Here is a 23,056-nt window from a genome sequence, read left to right as displayed (position 1 = left end):
AGCCATAACCCTAATCACAACCCTAACCCCAACACACCCCTAACCACAACCCTAACCGCAACACAACCGTAACCCTAATTCCAACCCTAATCCTAACCCTAATCCCAACCGTAACCCTAATCCCAACCCTAACCACAACTGTAACCCCAACACACCCCTAACCCTATCCGTAACCCTAACCACAAGCCTATTCTTAACCCTATTTCCAACCCTAGCCCTAATTCCAACCCTAACCCTAAGGGTATGTGCCCACGTTGCGGATTCGTGTGAGATTTTTCCGCACGATTTTTGAAAAATCTGCAGGTAAAAGGCACTGCGTTTTGCCTGCGGATTTACAGCAGATTTCCAGTGTTTTTTGTGCGGATTTCACCTGCGGATTCCTATTGAGGAACAGGTGTAAACCGCTGCGGAATCCGCACAAAGAATTGACGTGCTGCGGAAAATACAATGCAGCGTTTCTGCACGGAATTTTCCGCACCATGGGCACAGCAGATTTGGTGTTCCTTAGGTGTACATGGTACTGTAAACCTGATGGAAAACTGCTTCGAATTCGCAGCGGCCAATCCGCTGCGGATCCGCGGCCGATCCGCTGCCAATCCGCTGCCGATCCGCTGCCGATCCGCTGCGGATCCGCGGCCGATCCGCTGCGGATCCGCGGCCGATCCGCTGCGGATCCGCGGCCGATCCGCTGCGGATCCGCGGCCGATCCGCTGCGGATCCGCGGCCGATCCGCTGCGGATGCGCGGCCGATCCGCTGCGGATGCGCGGCCGATCCGCTGCGGATGCGCGGCCGATCCGCTGCGGATGCGCGGCCGATCCGCTGCGGATGCGCGGCCGATCCGCTGCGGATCCGCGGCCGATCCGCTGCGGATCCGCTGCGATCCGCGGCTGATCCGCTGCGGATCCACGGCCGATCCGCTGCGGATCCGCGGCCGATCTGCTCTGTGTGCACATGCCATAACCCTACCCCTAACCCTAACCCTACCCGTAACCCTAACCCTACCCCTAACCCTACCCCTAGTTCTAACCCTAACCCTAGTGGTAAAAGAAAAAAAAATATTTTCTTTATTTTATTATTGTCCCTACCTATGGGGGTGATAAAGGGGGGGGTTTATTTATTATTTTTTTATTTTGATCGCTGTGGTAGAACCTACCACAGCGATCAAAATGTACCTGTAACGAATCTGCCAGCCTGCAGATTCGGCGGGCGTACTGAGCATGCGCCCGCCATTTTCCAAGATGGCGGCGCCCAGCGAGGAGACGGCCGGACACCGGGAGGATCGGTAAGTATGAGGGGGTGGTGGGGGGGTGGATCGGAGCACAGGGGGGGGGATCGGAGGACGGGGGGAGCGGACAGGAGCACGGGGGAGCGGACAGGAGCACGGGGGAGCGAACAGGGGGACGGAGGGGGGTACCTGACAGAACGGACGACTGGGGAGGAGATCGGGGGCGGTGGGGGGGCCAGTACATGATTTCCAGCCATGGCAGATGCTATTGCAGCATCGGCCATGGCTGGATTGCAATATTTCACCATTTTCATAGGTGAAATATTGCAAATTGCTCTGATTGGCTGTTGCACTTTCAACAGCCAATCAGAGCGATCGTAGCCACGTGGGGGCAAAGCCACCCCCCCTAGGCTGAAGTACAACTCCCCCTCTCCCTGCAGATCGGGTAAAATAGGAATTAACCCTTTCACCCGATCTGCAGGGATGCGATCATTCCATGACGCCGCATAGGCGTCATGGGTCGGGAAGGGGTTAATCTCTCCCTCAGCTTGTTACTGCTGACTATATGGAGTCTACAGAAAGCAGAAGACTAGTGTGCTAGCCTCAAAGTAAAAATACTCAACAGTACCACTAGAGAATTTACTCACTCGAAGGGTACGTGTCCACGATCAGGATGGCCGGCGGTTTGGAAGGAGCGGCAAACCCGCTCCGCCCTAAGCTCCGCCCCCTTCTGTGACGCGATGATGCCGGATGTGCTCATTGCACACATCCGGCATCATCGCACCCCACACATAGGGCCCTGTGTTTTACCTTGCGCTGGTGCAGCGTCGCCGCCAGGTACACGAACATGCTGCGATCTAAAAAGACGCGCCGCATGTCCGGAGTCGCAGGGCCGCCGGATGCGTGTTACCACGCATAGTGGAGACGGGATTTGATAAAATCCCCTCCACTATTCTGGAACATCTGGACGCTGCGTGTTTGACGCTGCGGCTCTACACCTATCAGAAATGCAAGTCCATTATTTTAATATACGAAGGCATGTCTATTTGGAAAATTGCTAGAACTTTAAAAAGATATATTCAAGTGCAGGTCAGGAAAACAATGTACAGCTACGGGTACTTTCACACTTCCGTCTTTTTTGCTCCGTCGCAATCCGTCATTATTGGCAAAAAAACGGATCCTGCAACTGTGCTTGCAGGATGAGTTTTTTTGCCCATAGAGTTTAATAAGCAACGGATCGCAACAGATGGGCACACGTCGCATCCGTCGTGCGACGGATGCCTCGTGTTTTGGCAGGCGAGACACACAAAAAAAAACGTTCAATGTAACTTTTTTTTGTGCGACGTGTCCGCCAGTTCCGACCGCGCATCACAATGGGCAGCGGATGCGTTGTAAAACTGCATCCGCTGCCCATGTTGTGCTACATTTAGCACAACGTCCGTCGGGCCGACGGTTTGCGACGGCCCCGTACCGACGGAGTGTGAAAGTAGCCTATGATGAAACAGGCTCTCGTGAAGACCACCCCAGCAAATGAAGACCAAGAATTACCTCTGCTGCAAAAGGTAAGTTCATCAGAGTGACCATTGTGAGGAAACACTAATTGAAAGCACCTCAGATCACAGTCCTCATAAAATCATTCACAGACATTAAGTAGCAGACACAACTGAACATCAACTGTCTAGAGGAGACTGAAGAAAACTGCCTTTATGATCAAATTGATGGAAAAAAAGATACTACATAGTATAGCTAACAAGAGACTTGTATAGGCCAATCAACACAAGGACTGAACAATTCCCAGCACCTGCGCACGGCAGTACTTTGCTTTGCCCTCAACAGGGCAGATAAGTACGCCTGCTCAGGAGCGCGATGCCGGGGAGACTGTGTGGATGACGCAGGGACATGTCATCCACATGAAGCAAGCAGGAAGACAGCATCGCAAGAAGATGGGAGGCGCCGGACCAAGAAAAGAGACACCCATCAGACTGGACCGCCCCCCAGGTGAGTATAATAAGTTAATTTTCTTCTCTTACAGGTCGGATCGGGGGCTTATATACAGCATTGTAGAGTGCTGTACATAAGCCCTGAAAGGGGGTGGCCGTAACTCTTATTGGCCAAACCTGGTGTCAGGTTCCCTTTAACCAGCATGACTATCAGAGCATTCTACAAGGACATGTAATCACACCAAATTTGCACTTATGATCCATCATATGCTTTGTAACATGATAATGACCTATAACATACCTGCAGGATTCTATATAAGGTTTAAGTGACCAAGAAGGAGAGGGATGGAGTGCGGCATGAGATGACACGGCCTTCACAATCAACCAATCTCAACCAAATTGAGATGGTTTGGGAGGAGTTGGATCACAAAATGAAAGCAAAAAAGCCTAATTAGGCTATGCGCACACGCTGCGGATTTTGCTGCGGATCTGCAGCGTTCCTGCAGCGGTTTCCCATGCGTTTACAGTACAATGTAAACCTATGGGAAAGGAAACGCAATCCGCAGTGCACATGCTGCGGAAAAAAACGCTCAGAAATGCAGAAGTTTACATTCTGCAGTATGTCAATTCTTTGTGCGGAATCCGCAGTGGTTTTACACCTGCTCCATAATAGAAAACTGCAGGTGTAAAAACCGCAGTGGAATCCGCACAAAAACTGCGGTAAATCCGCAGGAAAAACGCGAGCGGATTTCATAAATCCGCGGGGGAAAAACTGTGCGTTTTTCCTGCAGATTTACAGCGGTTTTTGTGCGGATTCCACTGTGTTTTTACACCTGCAGTTTTCTATTATGGAGCAGGTGTAAAACCGCTGAGGATTCCGCACAAAGAATTGACATGCTGCAGAATGTAAACCGCTGCGTTTGAGCATTTTTTTCCGCAACATGTGCACTGCGGATTGTGTTTCCCATAGGTTTACATTGTACTGTAAACGCATGGGAAACCGCTGCGGATCCGCAACTGCAGAAACGCTGCGGATCCGCAGCAAAATCCGCTGCGTGTGCACATAGCCTTACAAGATCTCAGCAGCTCTGGTAACTCAAGATTTCTGGGAAGCATTTCCAGGTGTCTATGAAGTTGCTTGATAGAATGCCAAAAGGTACATTTGAGACCAGAAGTTTACATACACTTTCTCAATAACTGACATGAAATCAGAATAAACCTTTCCTGTTTTAGGTCAAATAGGATTACCATAATTATTAATATTTGCCAAATGCCAAAATAATAAGGATACAGAATGTTTAAGGCATTTTTATTACTTACTGCAAAGTCAAAGTTTTAGTGTTTGGTACCATTGCCCTTACACTCAGTGACTTGGGTAAAACATTGGGGATATCCTTCCACAAGCTTCTCACAATAGTTGGTCAGAATTTGGGCCCATTCGTCCTGACAAAACTAGTCTAACTGATCCCCGGTACCTGCGGCTCTGTTCTCCAGCGTCTTCTTTCTGGAAGAAAATGGCAGGCGAATGCGTAGTGCTCCCGCCGAGATCTGCCGGCCAGTACCAATAGATTTTTCCTATTAGTTCATTTAGATCACTGTGATAGACCCTATCACAGTGATCAAAGTAAAAAAAAAAATTGTAACTCAAACTCCCCTTTAGTTAGCTAAAAATAATTTTTTTTAAATGTATTTTTTTTATTGGGGTTAGGGTTGGGGCTAGGGTTGGAGTTAGAATTGGGGGGGTTCCACTGTTTAGGTACATCAGGGGGCCAATTTTGCATTCAAAAAGTCAAATAGTGCTCCCTCCCTTCTGAGCCCTGCCATGCGCCTAAACAGTGGCTTTACCCCACATACGGGGTATCGGAGTACTCAGGTGAAATTGCACAACAAATTTTGTGGTCCATTTTCTACTGATACCTTTGTGTTCCAAAATATTTTTTTGTGAAAAAAGTAAAAATGTTCATTTTTTCCTTCCACATTGCTTTGGTTCTCGTGAAGCACCTGAAGGGTTAATAAACTTCTTGAATGTGGATTTGCGCACCTAGAGGGGTACAGTTGTTTTTTTTTTTTTAGAATGGTGTAACTTTTGGGCATTTTCTGTTATATTGATCCCCCAAAGTCACTTCAAATGTAAGGTGGTCCCTAAAAAAATGGTTTTGTAAATTTTGTGGGAAAAATGAGAATTCGCTGGTCAACATTTAACCCTTATAACGTCCTAACAAAAAAAAAAAATTCCAAAATTGTGCTGATATAAAGTTGACATGCGGGAAATGTTATTTATTCTATAATGCTGTAGATAAGCCCCCCGATGTATCCTGAAAGATAAGCAAAACAGGTTATATTATACTCACCCGAGCCAGTCCGGTGGGCGTCGCGGTCCGGCGCCTCCCATCTTCATACAATAACGTCCTCTTCTTCTTGCCGAGGCTCCGGCGCAGGCGTATTTTGTCTGCCCTGTTGAAGCAGAGCAACGTACTGCAGCGCGCAGGCGCAGGGAAAGGTCAGAAACCCAGCACCTGCGTACTCCAGTACTTTGCCCTCAACAGGGCGGCGCCCATCGCACCGGACCGCGACGCCCATCGTACGGGACCGCCCCTGGGTGAATATAATATAACCCGTTTTTCTTATCTTTCAGGATACATAGGGGGCTTACAGAATGCTGTAGATAAGCCCCTGATGCCGATGGCCTTAGTTTATAGGCCATTTTTGGGGTGACAGATTCCTTTTAAGGTCTTTGTTCCTATTTGCATTTGCAAATTGCAAACATTTATCTGGCTTTTTTGTGTTTCTTTTGTAGTAATGACTTCTTCCTGGCAGAGTGGCCTTTCAGCCCACGATGATACAGTACTCGTTTCACTGTGGATATTGACACAATCCTACCAGCTTCCGCCATCACATTCACAAGGTCTTTTGACATAGAACCTCTCTCCTTCCTGAGCGGTATGATGGCTGGACATTTCCACCTTGTTCAAACTTGTGTATAATTGTTTGTACAGATGAACGAGGCACCTTAAGGTATCCTGAAATTGTACCTAAGGATGAGCCAGACTTGTGCAAGTCCACAATTCTCTTCCTGATATCTTGGCTGATTTCTTGAGACTCTCACCATAATGCTACAGAAAGTAGCAGTGTTTTTCAGGTGTGTATTAAAATGCATCCACAGGTGTGTCTGTAACTCAGATGTTGCAAGAAAAAAAACAAACTATCAGAAGCTTCCAAACACATGACATCATATGGGCAGTCCAGAATTGTTTAAAGGCATAGGAATCTTACTGTATGTAAATTTTTGACTTTGCAGTAATTAATAAAAAATGCCTTAAAACATATTCTCTCTCTCTCATTCTGGCATATGTTAATAATTATGGTAATCCTAAGTAACCTAAAACAGGAAAGATTTATTCTGATTTCATGCCAGATATTGAGAAAAACATGCATATGTGTCTTTTTATATAGCGTATTTAAACTTCTGGTTTCAACTGTATATGAAACTGTCAGGGTGGGGATAACTGAGGTACTGAAAATTTAAAACAGTTTAGTTTGTTTCCCATGCGATTCTTTACTAATTTTGAAGTGTCCGTTTGTGATTTTACTGTCTTCTGTCTGAAGATACAAATATGCACATTCCAATAGGAACAAATAAAAACCATTGCATGAAAAGAGGTGTCCAAACTTTTGACCAGTATAGCATATAGACCATACCCCTATACAGTAAAGCACAAAACTCAATTATAAGTTAAAGCTGATTTACAAGGGACAATAAGGGTCCAAAAATGAGTGCTGACTGACTATATACAAGTTGATAGGCGCTGGCTCACGGAAACTGATGGGAAAAGAAGTAATGCTAATACGTATTGCCAATATTATTCTTCGGTCCCCATATAGTATGTTTGTGCCAGCACATCATCCCGTTCACACAGGGTGGCGTGCTGTCAAAGTTTTGCTATGCTGGCATATATAATTTAATTACCTGATGAACCAATGTTGCGCACAAGGAGAGCTATTGCGAACGCTCTTTTGACGATTCTCTACTTACCTAAATAGGATTTAATGACTGAGAAAATATACAACGGGGAAAAAAACCTATTACATCTTTCACTTGGACAATAGTATATGCCATCACTTCCTGACTGGTGGAGGGACAATAACGCACCTTAGCACAAAGAGGCAGCAGCACATGAAAACTGTGCAACGCTGGGATATTTTTGCACAGTTCCACCCTTAATGGCCTTCTTTTCTTGGAGCCAATTTTGTCTCACGTTTCCAATCTGAGACCTATGAATATAAAATGTCCTTTGCAGCCTTCGATTTGAGCCATGCCCCCTCCCCAATAGCCTACCGTAGTTGCGGCTATAAAACAACTGACTGCAATAGCTTACCTTAGCATTTGACTGCATATTTCAGGAGCCAATAAGATTTAAATGGGCTGTTTACTTGTGAACAACCCCTAAGTAAAGGCTATACTAAAAGGTATATTTATCTTCTTCTGGACCAATGGCTTCCTGACGAAGCCCTACCTGTTAGGGCAATACGTGTGGGGCCATGGTCTTTCCCGCTCAGGGCCCGGATTCTGGGGGTCGTTCCCTGACGTATTGAGGACTTGGTAATCATCTACTATATAATTGTCTAAGGGTCACTTCCGTCTTTCTGTCTGTCCTTCTTTCTGTCACGGAAATCCCAAGTCGCTGCCATTAACCCTGTGTGACCAACTTTTTACTATTGATGCTACCTATGCGGCATCAATAGTTAAAAGATCTAATGTTAAAAATAATTTTAAAAAAAATAAAAAAAATCATTATATACTCGCCCTCTGTCGGCCCCCCAGATCCAGCCGAGGCCTTTCCCGCTCCTCGCGACGCTCCGGTGACCGGTCCATGCATTGCGGTCTCGCGAGATGATGACGCAGCGGTCTCACGAGACCGCTACGTCATCATCTCGCGAGACCGCAATGCACTCTTGGGACCGGAGCATCGCGAGGAGCATCGGTAAATGCCTCGGCTGGATCCGGGGGCCGACGGAGGGTGAGTATATCACTATTTTTTATTTTAATTCTTTTTTTAACAGGGATATGGTGCCCACATTGCTATATACTACGTGGGCTGTGTTATATACTACATGGCTGGGCAATATACTACATCGCTGTGATCTATGCTACGTGGCCTGTGCTATATACTACGTGGCCTGTGCTATACACCGTGTTCCAAGTTATTATGCAAATTGGATTTAAGTGTCAAAACTATTTAATTGTTTTGTTTTTTAAATAAACTCATGGATGGTATTGTGTCTCAGGGCTCAATGGATCACTAAAATCAATCTTAAACACATGTAATAATTAGTTTTCCAGGTGATTCTAATTAAAGCAAAACTACTTAAAAATGATGTTCCACATTATTAAGCAGGCCACAGTTTTCAAGTAACATGGGAAAGAAAAAGGATCTCTCTGCTGCCGTAAAGCATCAATAGTGCAATGCCTTGGTCAAGGGATGAAAACATTAGATATATTTCTTGAAAATTTAAGCCTGATCATCTTACTGTTAAGAGATTTGTGGCTGAATCTGAGCACAGTCATGTTCGTGCTGATAAAGGCATAATGAGGAAGGTTTCTGCCAGGCAAGTTCATCGGATAAAGAGAGCTGCTGCTAAAAAGCCATTACAAACCAGCAAACAGATATTTGAAGCCGCTGATGCCTCTGGAGTCCCTCGAACCTCAAGGTGTAGGATCCTTCAAAGGCTTGCTTTGGTTCATAAACCTACTATTCGGCCACCCCTAAACAGTGTTCACAAGCAGAAACGGTTGTAGTGGGCCCAGACATACATGAAGACTAATTTTCAAACAAACAATCTTGTTTACTGATGAGTGTCGAGCAACCCTGGATGGTTCAGATGGATGGAGTAGTGGATGGTTGGTGTATGGCCACCATGTCCCAACAAGGCTGCGACGTCAGAAAAGAGGTGGAGGAGTCATATTTTGGGCCAGAATCATGGGGAACCAGCTGGTAGGGCCCTTTAGGGTTCCTGAAGGTATGAAAATCACTTCTGCAAAGTATATAGAGTTTCTGACTGACAACTTTCTTCCATGGTATAAAAAGCAGAAACGTGCCTTCAGGAGCAAAATCATCTTCATGCATGACAATGCACCATCTCATGCTGCAAAGAATACCTCTGAGTCATTGGCTGCTATGGGCATAAAAGGAGATAAACTCATGGTGTGGCCACCATCTTCCCCTGTCCTCAACCCTATAGAGAACCTTTGGAGTATCATCAAGCAAAAGATCTATGAGGGTGGGAGGCAGTTCACATCAAAACAGCAGCTCTGGGAGGCTATTCTGACTTCATGCAAAGAAATACAAGCAGAAACTCTCCAAAAACTCACAAGTTCAATGGATGCAAGAATTGTAAAGGTGATATCAAAGAAAGGTTCCTATGTTAACATGTAACTTGGCCTGTTAGGATGTTTTGGAGTTAAAGGGAACCTGTTACCCCCCCAGTCGTTTCAAACTAAAAGAGCCACCTTGTGCAGCAGTAATGCTGCATTCTGACAAAGTGGCTCTTTTAGTTCTGGGTGCTGTAACTGCAGAAATAATCAGTTTTATAATTTGTCTGAAGTACCTGTTCCTCAGTCAAGTGGGCCGGCGTTTCCCCCGTGCTTCAGACAGCACACAGCTGTCACTCACATCTTCTGGCCCCGGGCGCCGCCTCCTCCTCACCGCTGTTTTCAAAAGTAGCCGGCGCCTGCGCTCCTTTCCCCTGCCTGGTGCAGGCGCAGTGAGCGCTGGCCGTCTTTCCTCATATGCAGTCCAGCTGACTGCGCCTGCGCGGCCGCCCTGCCTGTGATTCCCAGCCCCGCAATGTGAATAAATCATAAGTCACTGCGGGGCTGGGATTCACAGGCAGGGCGGCCGCGCAGGCGCAGTCAGCTGGGCTGCATATGAGGAAAGACGGCCAGCGCTCACTGCGCCTGCACCAGGCAGGGGAAAAGAGCGCAGGCGCCAGCTACTTTTGAAAACAGTGGTGAGGAGGAGGCAGCGCCCGGCGCCAAGCAGTGTGCTGTCTGAAGCAGGGGGGAAACGCCGGCCCACTTGACTGAGGACCAGGTACTTCAGAAAAATTATAAAACTGATTATTTCTGCAGTTACAGCACCCAGAACTAAAAGAGCCACCTTGTCAGAATGCAGCATTACTGCTACACAAGGTGGCTCTTTTAATTTGAAACGACTGGGGGGGGGGGGTGACAGGTTCCCTTTTAATAGCTTTTTTGTTCAGTGAATGTGACCTTCGAGTGCTGCAAATTCCACAAATGAGCATTTTCAGCTCTTTAAAACATATCAAATGTCTAGAAATTATACTGTGCCTAATAATTAGGAACAGTGCATTTTGAGGTTTTATTCATTTTGGAGATTATACAGTTATCATTGGGAGGTTTCTTCAATAAAATTCTATGTATACTCTAATGGGTGATGACTTTTATTAGACTGACTCAATTGGACCGACCATTTAGGAAAATCCGAGAAAAATGTAATTTGCATAATAATTTGGAACATAGTGTATACTACTTGGGCTGTGCTCTATACCACTTGGGCTGGGCTATATACTACGTGGCTTCAAAGTACGTGGCTGCAAACTACATACATATTCTAGAATACCTGATGCGTTAGAATCGGGCCACCACCTAGTACCCAATATATCTCTATTTTCAGCCGCATGGGGCTTCCACGGCAGTATACACTTCTAAGCTATTGGCTATTGGGCTGGTGTGTTGCGGGTCTCTTAATCTACTAGAGCCCTGTTTTATGGTAACTATAATTGCCTCACGAGCCATTAGGTTCGGTTTGGGAATGGTTTTTTTTGCAAATTTGGTATTATCAGGCATTGCATTATGTACTCTGAGCAGTTATGTCCTTGTTTTGGTTCTAATTCTGCTTTTATTATTGTGTGTGCCAATAAAACTTGTATTATTGTTGTGGTGTGCATTTTTTGCAGTAGTGCTTTTCCTCCTAGGTTTCATTTCTGTTTTACTACTGACTTTCCACTGCTAGTTTGCTCACATATATACCTAGCTGTGCGCCCGGATTCTCTCTCTTTTTTTCAAAAACTTTTGATGCAACTCAATGGCTTATTCATCTGCAATTTCATTTTAGACATGACCTCTCAAATGCTTTCATTTTACTTTGTATTACCCAGCATCATACTGTACATACATAGGCGACCAACCTGAGCAAGGCAAACTCACTGGAACCTCAAAATCCTACCCGCTGTATCAACCTTACAGCCAAACTGATCAACATATAAGGGTCATGTTAATAAGCCTATAAAAGTTATCTTTACAGAGCAAGTGACCTAACAGCCCTCTAGTGTCAGACGCAAATACCACCTGAACTATGAACACTTTTTTAGTGCAAAAATCCTTTTAGTAACAGGGATTTCCTTGGTGCGAGTACTTTACGCCCTCCTACTAAAAGAAATACATTCTGCGTTTTATTACTAGAGGAGGACTCCAGGACTGAAACAACAGGGGACGTAAACAAAGAGGCCAGAAGAATTTCCACAGACAGAAATGGAAATGCTGCAGAAATGGCACAAGTTAGCACAGTAAATACGTCAATAATTATTTACTAACAATTGCAATAAACCTAACAGCGTATTCAGTTTCAGTAAAGTGACCACAGCTCATCATTAGCTAATAACTGAAATCCTCACTTAGAATCTATAAATCAAATATCAAGGCAGCCAAGATGTTGTCAAACCAATCCTGCTAGGATACTGTCAGTTTGTGGAATGCAGAACAATGGATTGGAGCCAAAGCTCGAAATTGTAGCAGGAAAGCAAAAACAAAACTGGATCTCAGAGTTCAGACTTCCACTTATGTTTTCATACAATGTAACATGTAAGCTAAAGACCTGGCAAACGAACCCCGAGGCAATGATTGGCTTTTGTGGCAGCATTCCCTGTGTTCAGGCCCAGCATACTGAAATGTGCTGACAATTGCAACAAATAATATGCCCTTTAGATTACGCTCCCAAGTTTCAAATGGGCCGCAAATTTCAGCCTGTGGATCTGCATGCAGAAAAAAATGGCTGCAAACTACAACAGCAGCAACATTGCCAAAGTGATTTTGACTACTCTAGTTCACACATTGTGGTGAAGACCCAACAGTAACCTGTGCCAATGTGGATTTGAAGTCTGACATTCACAGCAGAAATTGCCATGCTGCAGTGGGAATGTACCCATATGCAAAGCAGTAAGTGTGCAGAAATCAGCAGCTAAATGATGTTACGTGGGACTTCCACAGCAGATATGGCACATGGTAGTGAATCTACAGGGGTCCATTGGCTGCTTCTGACATTACACCATTTATTATGAGAAAATATATTATTGCACAGTCTACAGCTTATTATAAATAGAAAGAAGGAATGGGGCTTTTTCCACCACTGGCTATTCAGTGCAGAGGCTTTGACAATCCATTGTGGACACGGCTTCCTCCCAATCTGCAAACTAACACTGCTTCAATATTAGCATGAAAATAATGATCAGATGAATATTCCCCATCATACCGAATGGCAGGTATTGATTTTCCGTCACTGTACATATTCACAGGCTCCCGGAAAGGTAAATCCTAATTACCAGGACATTTTTCACATAGATGTCCAGCTATCAGTCCTCTACTGTGTGCAGGAATCTGCCCGCTCAGCAAACAGCAAGTGTTAGGTGAAGCCTCCTGACCACGCTGCCAGCCAACATTCCCTCACACTACTACTCATAGGAGCAGACTGTTTGGAAATAGAAGTCTTCACTATGAATAACAACCAGCACACACTACAAACACAAGCAGTGTTCCCTCCAGTAACAACAACTGGCACAGATATCACCCCTCCCCCCATAGGTGGCATGTATCCCGCCTGGAATTTACAATGGAATGTGGAATGCATGGGGAACAGTTCTATTTGCAGCACATGGTGTTACCGAGCATTCAATACAAAACCCTCCGGAAAACACATTAAAGGGAAGCCCAGGATTTAAATATTCAATTATCAGGAAATGTCATAACAAATTTTCAATTGAATAATAATAAAAAAAAATTCCATTGTGCCTGGATTTTGCAATTCCATCCTTGTTAGGCCGGGGGTCACACTTGTGTGTGCAATGCGAGAAATTCGCAAGAGTCTCTTGCCTCAATACCCGGCACTCAGGACCGGGGCGTTCAGCTGCATGTATTCCTACGGAGCCGCACGCTCTGGTCCCAAGTGCCAGCGGCAGTGCCGGGTATTGAGGCGAGAGACTCGTGTGAGTTTCTCACATTGCACACACACACACACACACACACACACACACGTGTGACCCCGGCCTAACAGCGCCTCCCTAGTGATCTTCTGGCCCCCTCCTAGAATGTTTTTCTCATCGCAACTAGTCACATTAGGTGAATGTTCAGGGACTTAATCAAAAGAACAGCTTGGGGCAATGTAAAATATATTTACGAAGAGGAACAACTATCAATGTCTCACAAGACATGTCACTGGTTTGCTGATTAAATATGTAACAATGTCCCAGAGGAGCACTGCATGGCTTATAAGCCTCCACACACTGGCATGCCACTCTCCACTAGGAGGAATGTTACCCCTTAGATCCCAGTCAGAAGCCTCTCATACAGCCAAAACAGATCTCCTGGTTTGCACCAAGGAGGAGCAACACCACGAAACATGTCTGCAAACTGAGATTCTGATTTGGCTTTTACACCAAGTCATGTGACATGGCTTGTTAAAGGGATGACTGACTTTTAGGATTGCTACTTCCAATAGGTGGTGCTAGAGTTCAGGTCCTCTTTCTCTCTGTAAAGGCAATTTGCATGGCTTGCTGATTGTGACACCAATTTACAATTTGTTTCTATATCTATGGATGTTCTACTGAAAAATCAATTCTGTAGGAGTTAAATAAAAGTAGCTGAGCAACTCCCTAATTACATAAAGGCGCCTTTTGTAGAATGTCCAACTTGGACCTGCTACAATCAAGCCAATAAGCAAAACAATTAGATGTGCCACTAGAGATTTGTCCTAACACACACCTATGGCTGGGATCCCGCAGCTCATGGCATGGGGTACAGTTAATTACCCAGTTCTGGCGCACAAATACTGAACAGTATGAGGTTTACGCCAAGTCATTTCTAGGAAGATCCTGCTCCACTTCTGCCAACATACTCTAATCATTTATTGTACGTTTCTTATGCGCTCTGAGACAGGAGAGAAAACAATGGCAAGTGATCACACCAGACACAGCCCTAGTCATGGTGTCATGCACTCTGTGCTGGGTGTCCACTGGTCAATCTGCAAACAGCACAAAGCATGAACTGGGCCATATTTACTTGGCAAGGCGATACTGAGAAGACGGCAATCATACATACCGTAACAGTAATCACGAACACCGACCCTAAGAAACACCTCAAAGTATAGCTGGCCATACACAAGGCCAATGCCAGCCAACCCACAGATCTCAGTGTGACTGGCAGGTTATCGTATGTGGTCACCCCGACTCTACACTGACAGTACACGTATGGGGGGGGGGGGGGGGGGAAGTGAAGGCTTGTATAATTGGATTACAGCCCCCTTAATCAGATCATGTCGGGGGAGAGACGGATAGGCACTCAAGTGTATAAAGGAGTCAGGGGAGATCGCCATCTCATATGTATGGCCAGCTTTACGGTCTATTTAGGCTAAGTTCACATTTGTGTTGTGCGCCGCAGCGTCGGCGACGCAAAGCACAACGCAAATGTAAACGCATGCATAACGCAGCGTTTTGTGACGCATGCGTCCATTTTTGCATGGTTTTGGGCGCAGAAAAACTGCAACTTGCTGCGTCCTCTGCGCCCTGACGCATGCACCACAGTGACGCATGCGTCACAAAACGCAAGTGCAACGCATGTCCATGCGCCCCCATGTTAAATATAGGGGCGCATGACGCATGCGGCGACGCTGCAGCGCCCGACGCTGCGGCGCAGAACGCAAATGTGAACGTAGCCTTAGAGAGTACATACGACAGCTCGCTCCCGACTATCTGCTCGTATGAACAGGCCAGGAACAAGCATGAAAAACACCTGTTTGTCATGTGATTGGATCCTTTATGTGTGCAGAAAAATGACTGGCAACATGTCCATATGCCATGCCGGACACTGAGAGATCGGGAAAAGATCCACACGCCATTGGGAGTGGGGGTGTCCACATAGATTTACAGACAGAGCTGCTGGGGGGGTCCACATGCTATCCCGACGCTGCAAAGATGGGGAGGGTATCAAAGCACCATCCCGACATCACACAGATGGGGAAAGTATCAAAGCACCATCCCGACATCACACAGATGGGGAGGGTATCAAAGCGCCATCCCGACGTCACACAGATGGGGAGGGTATCAAAGCGCCATCCCGACGTCACACAGATGGGGAGGGTATCAAAGCGCCATCCCGACGTCACACAGATGGGGAGGGTATCAAAGCGCCATCCCGACGTCACACAGATGGGGAGGGTATCAAAGCGCCATCCCGACGTCACACAGATGGGGAGGGTATCAAAGCGCCATCCCGACGTCACAGATGGGGAGGGTATCAAAGCGCCATCCCGACGTCACACAGATGGGGAGGGTATCAAAGCGCCATCCCGACGTCACACAGATGGGGAGGGTATCAAAGCGCCATCCCGACGTCACACAGATGGGGAGGGTATCAAACCGCCATCCCGACGTCGCACAGATGGGGAGGGTATCAAAGCGCCATCCCGACGTCGCACAGATGGGGAGGGTATCAAAGCGCCATCCCGACGTCGCACAGATGGGGAGGGTATCAAAGCGCCATCCCGACGTCACACAGATGGGGAGGGTATCAAAGCGCCATCCCGACGTCACACAGATGGGGAGGGTATCAAAGCGCCATCCCGACGTCACACAGATGGGGAGGGTATCAAAGCGCCATCCCGACGTCACACAGATGGGGAGGGTATCAAAGCGCCATCCCGACGTCGCACAGATGGGGAGGGTATCAAAGCACCATCCCGATGTCGCACAGATGGGGAGGGTATCAAAGCGCCATCCCGACGTCACACAGATGGGGAGGGTATCAAAGCGCCATCCCGACGTCACACAGATGGGGAGGGTATCAAAGCGCCATCCCGACGTCACACAGATGGGGAGGGTATCAAAGCGCCATCCCGACGTCACCCAGATGGGGAGGGTATCAAAGCGCCATCCCAAACAGTACGCCATCCTGATTTCCTAGATCTGTGTCTACTGGAGGACATATTCTTGTATTCTCACCACCTTATAACTTACAGCTGCTGTGGGCTAGGATGCAGCGCATGCTGGGCGCTGTAGTTCTCCAGGCAGCAGACTCTGGCACACAGGTAGTACCCCCATGGCGCAGCCCCCTCCCCTGCACACAGGAGGCCTCTCCTCCTCCCACCTCTCCTCTCCATACTTACGAAGCGCTTTAACTTTTTCTCCGGGGGAGATTTCCGCAGCCATCCCGAGCACACCACCTCTCCGCCGCCGCCCGCTCCTCCGCCGCCTCCCGAGCTCATCATCATGGTTCTCCTCAGTGTGTCCGCTCCTGCTGGACCCGAGCTCCGGGCTCACAGCCGCCTCCGCCCCCGATACTAGGAAACTTCAGGGAAACTTTCAGCCCCGGCTCCTATTCCTGGAGACGGATCCGGGGACTGAGCGGTGGTTCGCGCCCCTCTCCTCTCCTCTTCAGGAATCGCTGGGCGGTCGGTCGATCGGTCTCTTCCGCCTCGTCTTCCTTCGGCCACAAGTTTTCCCCCCCACCCCCTATGAATAACAGTGGACCGGTCTCCCCCTTTGCCTGGACCGAGGAAAAGGAGCCGTGCACTGGTCCCGGGCGGGGGTGAGCCGCGCTATGTACCGTCTTCTTGAGCTATCGCACGGGATAAATTATGGGAGAGACACATTTTTTTCTTTCCCAACTGTGAATCTGTTTGTTCCTCCTTCTCCCTGTTTTCTTTTGCCCTCCTCTTCTCCTCCGCCCCTCGGTGTCGCGCCGTCCCGCTCCCTCCCAGCGGCCGGTCCCGCCTTCTTCTTCCCTCAGGAGCCGCGCGCAGTGCCTCAGTGCGCGTAACCTCCGCTTACCTGCTGCGGCGTCACACGGTGCGGGCACACTGGCCCAAAGTCACCTCGTCACTGTATTACTGGCCAGTCATTGGGACTATGAGCTCCATATTGTGGACCCTGCAGGCAGTGTCTAAAATATGGAGGTCCTGGTAATAGGAGGGTCACAGAAGGCTCAAGATTGGGCTTCCGCCATACATCCCACTTCATCGTAGTCGGTGCCATACATCCCACTTCATCGTAGTCGGGGGTGTTCACCCTGTGTTTCCAATGTTGTTTGTGTTGGACAAGCTTTCAAGCTTCTTTTATACACTTCAGACTTCCAAAATACACCAAGTGGATAAAATAAGTGACATGTCGGTTCTTATGGTTCCCACTAGAAAGATGCCCAATATTCACGACATAAGTCAATGGGAAGATGCCTGTGCTTACATTAGGGAATGTGTCCATGGGCTGGATTACATCAGGATTACACTGCATACAGCTGCAGCCTCCAGATATTACAGCAAAGTGGAGGGGATTTTATGAAATCCTATCTCCACTATGCGTGCAGGGCCTCATCCGGCGGTCCTGCGTATCCGGACATGCGACTCGTCTTATAGACCGCACCATGTCTTTATCTTGAGGGGGCGCTCCGTCTCCTCAAGATAAATAGCACAGTCTATGACTACGATGTGGTGATTCCGCATGTGCTCAATGAACACATTCGGAATCACCGCGCGTACAACTGGGCGGAGCGGGGTATCTACTGCGTCCAAAGCGCTGGGTTTCCTGAATGTGGAAACATACTCTAAGAGAACACTGACGTTTTCTTCATTGAGTTAGGCAAAGAACAACATTCAGTAGACGACCAGAAGAAGCGAAAAAAAAAGATGCGTCAGGATTACAAACCTCTACTGAAAAGGAGCAATTCCTAAAGTGTCTTTGGCTTGAAAAAAACGTAATGTGAACACACCCTTAGGATGTGTGGATTTTGGAGTGGATTCGCTATATGCAATATGTCGCCTCCTAAGGTGTTTTTTTCTGTGGTGAAAAGGGTCCATTCTTCAAGTAGAAGATGGCCCAGGAAACTCCTTTTCTCTGAAGTTTTGTAAACCTTTTTTGTAGCGTTTTTGGGATTTCTTTATTATTTCCTAAGCAATTTTTTTTCTGGCGTATTTTTCCCCCAGTGTTTTTTTAAAGGGGTTGTCCATTACTTGGATAAGCCCTTCTTAATCCCTCTGTTTCCCCCAAGTAAGGCTTCTTTCACACTTCAGTTGTTTGGCGTCAGTCTGCTCCGACATACTGACGGATCGACGGATCCGTCACAATTGTTGAGAAAACGGTTCTAACGGATCCGTTTTTTTTGACGGATCCGTTACTTCGGGGTTGTCTGGGAAAAGTACTTTTTGGAGCATACGCAATTGAAAAAGCGGATTGGGGCGACGGATCCGCCAAAATGACGGTCGCGACGGATCCGTCGCCCATAGGCGGCCATTCTATGGAATGGCGGATGCAACGGATCCGTCGCGAACCGCCATTTCGGCGCAGACAAAAAACTTTATAATGTCCGTCGATGTCTAGACAACGGATCCATCGCATGGCGGATGGAACGGACGACCATCCGCCACAATCCGTCGCTAATGCATGTCTATGGGAAAATAGCGGATCCGCCCCCCAAAAAAGGCGGATCCGCTATTTGAGGAAAATGGCGGTTTCAGACTGACGCCAAAAGACTGAAGTGTGAAAGAGGCCTTAGAGGAGCATGAAGCCAGCGATGATTCGCTGCATGGATCACGCGAGGTAATGAGGATATAAGTTTTGGATTTGCCATAGAAATGTTTATGCAATTTGTGAGGAGGATTTTAGAGAGAATCTGCTCTAAATAAAACCTTAAAAAGACATAGCCTCAAATCTCCAAATTCGTTTCGATAGGAAATGCACGTTGCTGTTTATAAGAGGAGATTTTTAAAGTTTTGTATTTCATGAAGAGGTTTTGAAAATTGGTAAGTGGATAAGGAAAGTGTATTCACTATGAAGCAGATCATGAGGTAAACCTCTCAAAACTAAGCACTGTCCAATCAAAAGGCTGAAAAAAATACCCTTCAGGAAAAACTCTTTGGGTATGTGCGCACAGCTCCTTTTGGGGCATGTACCAGGCACTGTCTGTATGATTTCGGCCATGTATGTTTGACTCTTAGGCCACATTCACACGTTCAGTATTTGGTGAGTATTTTTTACCTCAGTATCTGTAACCCAAAACCAGGAGTGGAACAATCAGAGGAAAAGTATTATAGAAACACGTCACCACTTCTGTATTTATCACCCAACTCCTGGTATTAGCTTCCAAATACTGAGGTAAAAAACTCATCAAATACGCAATGTGTGCACGTGGCCTTAAACTCTGTGGCGTTTCAGAAAAAAACATACTTTAAAAATTGTCCAGAGACCAAGATTCGCAGTAGATTCCTCAAAAAGGCTTGTCCTCAGCTCAGTTCCCTCTCGCCAATGACTCAGGTCTCTCCCTATATACGCACGCAAGGACAGGCACGTGGTTCAGGTTCACTTTATGATGGCTACTGCCAATCAACCCACATGTTGTACCATAATTGGCTGATTTGGGCATTATTAGGGGATTTTTTTTCTCCCACAGAAATTTGTGTCTCCCTTTGCTGGTGTATGATTGCAAAACTCAGCCATGAAACATTTCGGTGCAGTAACCAAACAGTTGTGCATCTTACGCCCAATGTTCAGCATTAGGCTATGTGCACACGTTGCGGATTTTGCTGCGGATCTGCAGCTGTTTTCCATGCATTGCACAGTACCATGTAAACCTATGGAAAACAAAATCCGTAGTGCACATGCTGAGGAAAAAAACATGCGGAAATGCAGCAGTGTTTTTTCCACTGCATGTCAATTCTTTCCGCAGCGGTTTACACCTGCTCCTCAATACGAATCCGCAGGTGGAATCCGCACAAAAACCGAGTGCGGTTTACCTGTGGATTTTGCAAGAACAGTGCTGAACACCAATCCGCAACGTGTGCACATAGCCTATCAAGTGAGGAAGAAGTCCTAGGTGGCGGTATGGAGTAAGACTTCCCAGACATCTTTTTAAATTTCTGATGTGTCAGAAGAACAAATTGACCCTGAAGCTATTTCTATTTTTGGAGCTTTTTCTTGAGTGAAGCCTAGAGATTCACATAGTGTGGGTTGAGCCATCACATAAAGTACATGAATTTGTTTTCTGAATTCCCCTGATTGCTGTTTATGCAGGGAAATGCACAGAAAACTGTTAGCTTAGGACATATCCATATGGCTAAAGTAAAGCTTAGTTTCACTAGTTTCTTCTGATGAGCTCCTCTTTCTTATTTGTTGGGAAATATGAAGAGGTATTGTGGACTTAAAACGTGTATGTGCATTTAGTATCTAGTACTACAGCTACTGTGACATAAATCTCCATAAATCTTGTATCCATAGTTATAGAATGGAAATGCGTAAATAAAATTGAGAAATTCACACACTGTTCTCATTGTTCCATCATAAAGGGGTTGCTCCTTTCAACAGAATTTCCCCCGACTGCAGTTTATAAAAAAAAAAAAAAACTGTGTTGTACTCGCCTTCCCTGGGTCAGCCGGAGACTAGCTACTGCTGTTCCCGGTGTCTGCCACACTGACGTCACGTCGGCAGCACAGCAGCCAATCAGAAAGGTCAACATCTCTGAAAGGGGTGTTCCATCTAAACGAAACAAATAAAATCATATCACATCATCTTTATTCTGCTGGTCTACCAAAAAGCCAGCTTTTAAATACCAGATCCTGAAATTTTGCTTACATAAAACAGGTTCACAAACCTTACAGGGAACCTGTCATGTAAAATAACGCTATTACCTGCCGATATGGGGTTAATCTGCAGGTTTATAGTGTTCTGACACCGAGAGCACGCTGCTGGGAGGAAATGAACTTTCCTCCCTTTCCCCCAGTAGCGTTCTGCTCAGAGTCATAGGTGTGCCGCCGATGCAGCTTCAGTCACTGCTCAGGGTATAGAGAATTTGGTCTGTAACCGCGTCCCTAGCATTGACTGACAGCCGGCCCTAATACGGCTCTATGCGCAGAGTGGTGACTGAAGCCACGCCGGACACCCCTATGACTGGAAGCTGAACGCTGCTATTGGAAATAAAGCTCATTTCCTCCTGGCAGCGGGGTTCTCAGTGCCAGCGCTGCACATCAGAACGCTATTAACCTGCAGATTAACCCCCTAATTGCAGATTTATAGGATAATTTTTCAGGACAAGTTCCCTTTAGGTTTCTTCTAGGTATCTAAAAGTACAAGATTTTGGAGATACTAATTGGTAAAATAATAACTGCAGTGTGTTTTTGAAATGTGCAACATGTCAATTTCTCTAACGGTAAATTACATGTTATTTGTAGATTTTGTTTAATGAAATAAGGTAAATCTGCTGGTAAAAACTGTATGTATATTTAGTGCATTACAGCTACAGAAACGTTAGTGTGTAGTCCGTCCATTATTTTAACAGTAAAGTTTAATCAAAGTGAAGTAACAGGAAGTATACACAACACAGCTGTATTATTTAAATAAAAAATATCATAAAAATGAGTTAAACTTGTTAAAAAAAACTGCAAGTAACTTTAGCTAATAGGTGTAGAAAAAGAGGTTAGATTATACTCAGCTGGCCAGGCGGTCCAATCCGATGGGCGTCGCGGTCCAGTCCGGGGCCTCCCATCTTCTTACGATGACGTCCTCTTCTTGTATTCACGCTGCGGCTTCGGCGCAGGCGCACTTTGTCCTGCCTGTTGAGAGCAGAGCAAAGTACTGCAGTGCGCAGGTGCTAGGAAAGGTCAGAGAGGCCCGGCGCCTGGGCACTGCAGTACTTTGCTCTGCCCTTAACAGGCAGGACAAAGTACGCCTGCGCCGGAGCCGCAGCGTGAAGACAAGAAGAGGACGTCATCGTAAGAAGATGGGAGGCCCCGGACCGCACCGCGACACCCATCGGACTGGACCGCAGCGGGACCGCCCCTGGGTGAGTATAATCTAACCTCTTTTTCACTTTCAGTGTCTTTATGTGGGACGTTTATAAGTGAACAATTGGAAACTCGGGTCTCCTATATATAATCTGGCCATATAATGTTTTGAATTATCAACAATACTGGTGCAATAAAGACCAAAAAAAATACTGAGTATAATCCAAATTAATAGTAAGTTTATTTGTACAAATACACAGAAATAGAAACATTGAAACCAACTGGATACCAAGTAAGGGGACCAAGTATACCAACACAGCAAAAAAAGCCTGGAATAGTAAATAACTGCACTATCTGATTAAAAATAACACATGACCCAAAAAAGGTTTCCAGATACAGTATCCGACAGAGGGATCTGAAATCAGCATAAAGGGGCTAACAGCGTTAATCTTAACTGACAAATGATATTCTAATAAAGTGCAAATGCATATACAATAGTCAGTATAAGGACGCTGAGCCATAAAGATACTTTAAGATAAATGCAGCATATCTTATCAATAAACACGGCTGGAGTGTGGGTAATCCCCGGTCCCCGCCGCCCCAACGCACATTTCGATAAGACTTCCTCAGGAGGCGTGCGTTAGGGAGGGGGTCCCTGCTATTTAAGCAACACCCGACCAATACAAACTTGTTAAACTGATCATGTGTCCTCAGTCGCTGGTAAATAGCTGCCGAGTTAACTGTAATGCGGCGGATGTTCACCCAAGCTAGCGGCGCATGCGCCGTCTCGATGGCAACCACAATTATCTTCATATGCACGGCAGTGAGACGCAACCTC

The 23,056-nt window shown here is 46.4% G+C and overlaps 1 protein-coding gene across 2 annotated transcripts in view; it reads right to left on the bottom strand.

Moving 5' to 3' along the window:
- GAB1 (GRB2 associated binding protein 1) overlaps positions 1–17,206 on the bottom strand; it is a 126,355-nt gene extending 109,149 nt beyond the window's left edge. For both annotated transcript variants that reach the window (XM_077279262.1, XM_077279263.1), the window contains exon 1: positions 16,618–17,206. In XM_077279262.1, coding sequence (XP_077135377.1) covers positions 16,618–16,722 — 105 coding nt within the window. In that variant the 5' untranslated portion in view covers positions 16,723–17,206. The remainder of the gene's footprint in view (positions 1–16,617) is intronic.
- Between the last annotated feature and the right edge of the window lie 5,850 nt (positions 17,207–23,056).

Source organism: Ranitomeya variabilis, chromosome 1 (genome assembly GCF_051348905.1).
Source record: "Ranitomeya variabilis isolate aRanVar5 chromosome 1, aRanVar5.hap1, whole genome shotgun sequence".
Taxonomy (NCBI): domain Eukaryota; kingdom Metazoa; phylum Chordata; class Amphibia; order Anura; family Dendrobatidae; genus Ranitomeya; species Ranitomeya variabilis.
The sequence above is the reverse complement of the archived record's forward strand: the minus strand, read 5'-3'. Positions and strand labels throughout refer to the sequence as shown.